Here is a 7,582-nt window from a genome sequence, read left to right as displayed (position 1 = left end):
TTTAATTTAATAATTTGCTTACATAAAATTTAAAAAAGTTTCCATGGCAATCATTAATTAGACAGAAATCTCTAAAAATGGAAAAAACAAATAGTAAATTTGACAGAAAACCAAAAAAAAATTCTGGTCACGTTATTGCACCCACTTGCTTTTTTATATTTTATTCTTTTTTTCTTTTCCTATAGTGTGCACCCACTTGTTCGGTTGCCAGTTGCCACATTCATCATGTGGCCGCCGAGTTAAAGGCATTTGTGGCAAAGTTATATGAATGACCCAGTAGTCACTACTCCCTAGTCGGTACTAAGGGGATACCAAACACCATGAAACTGCTGGTATTATTACTATCGAGTAAAAGAAAAAATTTCCACCTATCTCTATTAATGGTAGTATCAGTTTGATTTTTCAAATATAGTTGTGTTTGTTGATATTTAAAACAACTTGCAACCATCTCCATATATAGTACAATCTAGCTAGTAAAAGCCATCAGCTATTTGCTTTGTTGCTTCCTATATATAGCATGCCCCATGTCCTCCCTCTCAACATACAACAATTCACTTCACCTCCTCCTCCTAGCTCCTCATACCCCATATCCAACCGCGTCTTCTATTGCATCCTTCCACAGCCATGGAATTTGAGAAACCCATCTTGGAAAAGATGCAAAATGACCCAGTAAAGGTTGCAGACCATGCTAGCTGCAATAACAATAAGAAGATCAATTCATCCATGAGAAGAAACCCATTAGACTCCAATGATCTGAACCATGGATCAGAATCCTTTAGAATGCTTCGGATGGATGTGGAGAGGAGCGATGCTGCTGAGACAAAATTTGCATGGTTGCGCTCACAGTTGATAGGCAAAGATGTTGAATTTGAAACCCCATTTGGGAAGCGTCAACTTACATATGCTGATCACACTGCCTCTGGGAGGGGACTTCATTATATTGAGAATTACATCATAAATGATGTTCTTCCTTTTTATGGTAAGCTTAATTAATTTCAAATCTTTAAGCCCAAAACCCTTAAATACTCAGAAGTGATGAATGACCCATTATTTAATTTGTTCATAGATGAATTCAGATAATGCCTTCTGTTATAAATTAATCTCTGCAGTTATTTTCATTTGTTCATTTGTGGGCAGGGAACACTCACACAAGTGATAGCTTCGTGGGAGAGAGGACGACCAAGATGGTGCATGAAGCAACTGAATACATCAAGAGATGCTTGGGTGGGGGAGAAGATGATGCACTCCTGTTCTGTGGCTCTGGCACCACTGCTTCCATCAAGCGCCTACAAGAGGTGATGGGGATTGCAGTTCCTTCATGCATGAGAGAAAGAATGGTGAAGAGCCTGAGCAGTGAGGAGAGATGGGTGGTATTCGTGGGGCCATATGAGCACCACTCCAACCTTCTATCATGGCGCCAAAGCCTAGCAGAGGTCATAGAGATTGGCATCAAAGATGATGGACTTACAGACATGGAAACTCTGAGATTCCAACTTGAGTCTTTCAAATCCTCCAACCGTCCTATGTTGGGTTCCTTCTCAGCTTGCAGCAATGTCACTGGAGTCTACACTGAAACACGAGCCATCGCCCAGCTTCTTCACCAGAATGGTGCTTTTGCATGCTTTGACTTTGCTGCAAGGTCTGTCTCCTTTGATGGTTTCTGTGGCTTGATTTAACAAACTTATCTTGATAGATTAATTCCATGACACTTAGGATGATAATTAATTATATTTTGTGCAGTGCTCCTTATGTAGAGATTGATATGAGATCAGGAGAGCTTGATGGTTATGATGCTATTTTTCTTAGCCCACATAAGTTTCTAGGTGGGCCCGGAACCCCTGGTATCCTTCTGATGAGCAAGGCCTTGTATCAGCTGAGGTTCTCTCCCCCTTCCACCTGTGGAGGAGGAACTGTTAGCTTTGTCAACGGATTCTCTGAAAGGGTAAGCTATATCAACCATTTTGCATGGGAAGATTGTACCTAGTTATATATATATTTGCACTTCTCTAGTACCCAGAATGCCCATTCTCTTGGATTAACTAAAAGCTTTGGTAGCCCATCTACATCACCATTAATTGGTTTACCTACTGGAGAGTTAATTTGGGATACCTCTTATTCTGATGGTGGGTAGACACCATATACCCATTAATTACTAGTATCAATCTTCTATAAATGAATATCAGGAAACGACAAGTTTCCTCACAGGGTACATTTACATTCGGATATTGATACATTTAATAAAATAAACTAAAAATGAATAACTGACTTATTGGAAGGAAATACTAAAAGACTAGAACTTTCGACAGTTTGGTAAAACAACCTTCAGGCCATTATCCAATGTTGGTGGTCTTGGGAGGGATAGACTGAATAGAGTTTTAACCTTTGGCAGTTCATCAAGTGGTCGCTCTCAGACTCAAATTCACATTTTCTGAGATTGTATTTTATTAATAAATGCATATTAAATTATTAATCATTTTTTTAAAATAAACTTATTTTCAAAACCGGATCGGACTGGAAAAATTGGAAACTGGTAAGGTGACTGGTTCCTCTTTTCTCTAAAACCGATTTTTTGTCAGAAAAATGTTGATTTGATCAACAAACCGTTGATCTGGGTGGTTGAACCATTTGAACCGTTTGAATTGTTTAACGGTTTTGACCATCTTTTATTTTTTATCAGAACGAGCTGACCATTCAACCAGGGAACCGGATCCCTGACCGGTTTGTTATCCGGATCGGTTTTAAAAACCTTGCTTATTATACTTAAATATTACTGGATCATATTTTAAAGATTGAATTTGACTTCAAATTGAGACTAGGGGTGCAACTTGGGTTGGATTGGATTCGGAATTTATTAAATTTTCAGTAGGCCCAAACACTAATCTAAGCCTGATGTAGTTTAAATTCTTCAAATTTGGCAATCTGAATTGTAGCCCTAATTCCAACAAATGGATATTATTTGAAACCCTAGCAAATACTTAATTACTAAGCATCATCAAGTCTCAGTTATAAAAAACTAGCTTGATATATTCAACAAAGTCATGGATTGAAGCAGCGAGAAATAATTTAGAGGCTATATTGGACTTGGCATTGAATAGAACAGGATTCATGCAGCTTGACCCCATATAGTTGGCAAAAGGCCTAATTTAGTTGAATTGAATTGATCAATTGATCTGAGTAGTTGAACTTAAATATAGCTTGGAACTTTTTCTTTAATTGGATATAGAATTACTTAACTTTCCGATTCCTTGATCATGGTTTAGCTAATCTATTAAAATCATTTGAAGGACACTTTGTATTATGATGACATCGAAGAGAGGGAAGATGCTGGGACACCACCAATTATCCAGAAGATACGAGCTGCTTTGGCTTTCTGGGTGAAACAATACATTGGTTATAGTGTAATTGAAGCTCAGGAACATATCTACATAAATACAGCCCTTAGAAGACTCCTCTCCAATCCAAACATTTGGGTGTTAGGAAATACAAGCACAAAGAGACTAGCAATTCTATCCTTCCTCGTCTTCACCACTTCAAATGCCTCCTCAGATGAAACATCAAAGATAGGGGAGAGAGGACTTTATATGTGGAGGGAGTCTGGCAACAAGAAAGATAAACCTCTCCATGGACCTTTTAATGCAAAGCTCCTAAATGACCTATTCGGCATACAGGCTCGAGGTGGATGTGCTTGTGCTGGGCCCTATGGTCATCATTTGCTTGGTGTTCAGGAGCCGCTTTCGCTTGCCTTCCGATCTGCCATTCAAAAGGTAAATATGGTTACTACTTGTGAATCAGAAGATGGGTGTTTGGCTATGTGCTCCAAAATGGCCCAATTGACCCGACCTGACCCAATTGGCAGGTCTGCATGAAAGTGCATTCCTATTTCGTTTGGGCTGGCTCAAGAACATTTTGAGGGTCATTGACTCATTGCCATTCAAGAAATGCTCAATGAACTAGGGGTTCATTTATTTTGCAGTCGGAATCCAAATCAAAATCCTTGGAATTGGAATTAGAATGGTCTATTCCCATAGTCTGTTTGGTTCAGACAAGAATAGGAATAAAAATTAGAATAAGCTAAAATGAGATTTCATTCCCTAGGGAAAGGGAAGGAATGGCCATTCCCTCAAATGGGGGAATGCCATTCCCCCAGAAATGGGAATGGGTTTTCAATTCCATTCAACCAAACAGTTGGAATCGAATGATCTATTCCAATTCCGATTCCAGACCATTATTCTTGCGAACCAAACGGGCCCTAAGTCTATATCATACCAAAAGAAAAATCAACTAAGTCTATAAGACATGAATTAATTCTAAAAACAGAGAGCCTCAACCCCTGGTACAACACTCATGGCAGCCCAAGCCCACATGCTTGTGCCCCTAGCTAATGCCACAGCCTAAGGTTCATGAGTACTAGACCTTGGATTGGTTCTAAAATGGTAAAATCCAGTGCACAATTAAGTCAATTTAAATTGATCTTATTACATGCTTGCTCATTCGTTATAATTGTTTTACAGGGCTATAATGGAATAAAACCTGGATGGGCAAGAGTTAGCTTCCCTTATTACATGTCTATGGAAGAGTTCGAGTTCATCCTGGCTGCACTAGAGTTCATTGCAATGTATGGTCAGCGCTTCCTTCCACTTTATCACTTCAACTGGAAGACTGGGACCTGGAGTTTTAGAAAGACAGCCTTCATGGAGAATCTAAATGGGAAGAAAAAGCCTGAGCTTGATGTGGGTTACTCGTCATTTTCTGATGCTAATCTCACAAGCAGAGTTAACAGTGACGAATCAAGTGAGATACATGAAGATAATGTTGATAATAAAGATGTTGGGGTAATCAGAAAATATGCTTCCTACTTGAAGACTGCTAAACATATAGCGGATTCTCTCCCCAAATTTCCTCCACAACGTAGGGTTCCAAAATACATCAATCCAAGCTTAGTTCACTTTAGAGTCTAGTGCTTTTGTCACCATTTACTTTCTGATAACCAGTCTAGACTCTTGTTTAATGCTGGAATGTTAAGCTTTGTTGGGAAATTTTCCTCAAAGTTGGATGCGATTTGCATCTTTATTTAAGGCTTATAAGTCATCATATGTATCCGTATTATATATTTAACTTTTTATTATAGAATATATGTAATGCCGTCCACCTTTTCCTAGTCTAGAATTTTTGTGATAGGCCTATTGTTCTTACTTATTTTATGGCTTTTGGAAGGCATTCTATTGTTGATGCACAAAAATAAAATTTTGACATGGAAATGGTTTAATTGCTCATAATTTAACAAAGATATGAGCACCGAACAGAATGGAATGGTGAAATGGTGAAATAGAATTCATGTAGTATTTTGTTGTCACCAACTATCACAAACCTTTAACTGGAATTTCTTCAGTGTACAATCATTAAGGATTCCATGACCCAACAAGTCTGGAACAGAGGACCCATTAAAGCCAGTGAGTTTCCGTACTTTTTCCTTCATTTTCCTTCAAACTAAACAAAATCTAAGCGTCCTATTCTCCTTAACCTCCACCCTGAAAGTGAGAGAGGAAAAACCAAAGGGCACTAGCAGTAGGGGTGTCGATTGGACTGGATTTGGTCCAATCCAATACAGTCCAATGTGAGTCCATTACAAATGGATTAGGTCCAATCTAATCCAATCCAATCAATAATTTGGACCATTTTGGACTGGTCCAATTTAATGTTCGGACTATCCAATTTGTTCAAATTCATTTCAATTTAGATTGGTTTCAACCCAAACCCAGTCCATTGACACCTATATTCTTATTTCATATCAATGGACCGGATATTGGCTTAATCCAACTAAATTCAATATAAATTTATTACGGACGAACCAGTTCCAGTCCAATCTAATAAATATTTTAGACCGGATTGATCCAATCCACTATGTCTTTTTAATTTGTCCAATCCATCCAAATTGATTTTGGATTGGACGAGGTCCAGTCTAAAACCAGTCCATTAACACCCTTAATCAACTCCACATAATTGTAACAAGGCTTAAATGATGATGAAGATGGTTTTACCCAACTCTTTACTATATATAAGAAATCTTCCTGCTCAGTGGGACTGCTTCTATCCTAGGCTGAGAGGCAATGAATTAGGACTTCAGTTTGAGCATGGTTAGCCTAAACCCAACACGAAAGAAGTTGGGTCAGGTTGAGTGATAGACGATAAGGTTAGGATTTCCTTCTATATATTATCATAATTTATTTATCATATCTCTTAAGCCCTAACCCTAATAACAAGTTGTCATTAGAGATTTTCATTCCATAGTTTTATATCTTATTATTGCTGATTTCATGATTTTATTCAATAGAAAATCAACCATAATTCCTAATAAATTCTAATCATTTAACATATTTCCTTTTTTTTTCAATTTTGAACCAAAGGCTCAATTCGGAAATAATACAAATATACAGTGCAAATACACACAACCTAACTTGGTTTTCGTATTTGTTCTCCTTCCAAATTGAGCCAAAAGAACCAATGGAAACACCAAACAAGCAAATATCAATAAAATATTATCAATATGTGGTCATTAAAGTAGAATTTAGTTCTCTTAATCAAAGATATATTAAGGGATTTTCAGTGTTTTTTTTTTTTTAAGAGGATGGGAGATAGGTTGGATTGGGCCTAATGAAGGTAAAGTTGACTAGGTCAAATTGAAAATTGGTTTGCTGTTACGGTTAGAGTTAGAGATTCATCCCAACTATGTATTGAGAACATCTTCCAATGACAACTTCAAGAGATATTCCCAATGCATGCTGAGATATTGGAAAATATCTTCCAATGACACATTTAAATCTGATCAGATTATTTAAAATATAAATCTGAATCTAACCCAAAATCCTACAGATATTGGAAAATATCTGAATCCTGTATGATTCTAGATTGGATTCCAATTTAATCCAGTTCTACTTCATTATTTTTTAAAGGAAGAAAAATAAAAATAAATAAATAAATAAACAGAAACTTGTAGCAATCCACCTCATGGATTTTTGGTGGCTTTTTGGATTTTATTTACCAACACCTCCACTTATGATTTATTCCCCCTTGAATCTTGATTCATCCCCCCACTTGTCACGTTCGAATTTACATCTGATCCAATTATTAAATAAACCCAAATTTCAAAATTCGATTATATGCATATATCATATGAATTCAAAATAATCAGATTATACCTACTCACAATTGTTTTTCATGTATTTGTGTAAAATGATCAAATCAGATGGCATAAAAGTAAACCATAGTAAAAAAATACAAACACCCTTTACATAGACACATGTAAAAGCAATGGTAAGATTACATATCTAACCTTGTGAAAGTATAATATAAACTGTAAAAATACATACTCAGCACCATTATTGTCAGATTCATACCGGACTAAAAATAGTTCAAATGTTCAAATTGACTCCAGATCTTCTACCCACAAACTCTCCCGTTAGTCCTCTCACATTGGTCTCTCACGCCTCTCACATAGGTTTGAATTGATCCGGCCCAGGTACAGTAATTCATTTTGCAAGTTCCATGCAGATCACTTACAATTACACAAACTTAAAAATGCTGA

The 7,582-nt window shown here is 36.9% G+C and overlaps 1 protein-coding gene across 1 annotated transcript; it reads left to right on the top strand.

Moving 5' to 3' along the window:
* Positions 1-524: 524 nt before the first annotated feature.
* Positions 525-5,168, top strand: LOC104596772 (uncharacterized). Its single transcript, XM_010258052.2, has 5 exons — positions 525-979; positions 1,138-1,639; positions 1,741-1,942; positions 3,285-3,764; positions 4,512-5,168. Exons 1-5 carry the CDS (start codon positions 625-627, stop codon positions 4,956-4,958), a joined length of 1,986 nt encoding a protein of 661 aa, XP_010256354.1. The 5' UTR covers positions 525-624; the 3' UTR covers positions 4,959-5,168.
* Positions 5,169-7,582: the final 2,414 nt, after the last annotated feature.

The sequence above is a fragment of the Nelumbo nucifera genome, chromosome 5 (genome assembly GCF_055504915.1).
Source record: "Nelumbo nucifera cultivar China Antique chromosome 5, China Antique-T2T, whole genome shotgun sequence".
Taxonomy (NCBI): Eukaryota; Viridiplantae; Streptophyta; class Magnoliopsida; order Proteales; family Nelumbonaceae; genus Nelumbo; species Nelumbo nucifera.
The sequence above is the reverse complement of the archived record's forward strand: the minus strand, read 5'-3'. Positions and strand labels throughout refer to the sequence as shown.

Coding starts and splice junctions, on each gene's coding strand:
- LOC104596772 (XM_010258052.2), top strand. CDS start 625: ATGGAATTTGAGAAACCCATCTTGGAAAAGATGCAAAATGACCCAGTA. Junction 980..1,137: donor TGATGTTCTTCCTTTTTATG/GTAAGCTTAATT, acceptor ATTTGTGGGCAG/GGAACACTCACACAAGTGAT. Junction 1,640..1,740: donor TGCTTTGACTTTGCTGCAAG/GTCTGTCTCCTT, acceptor TATTTTGTGCAG/TGCTCCTTATGTAGAGATTG.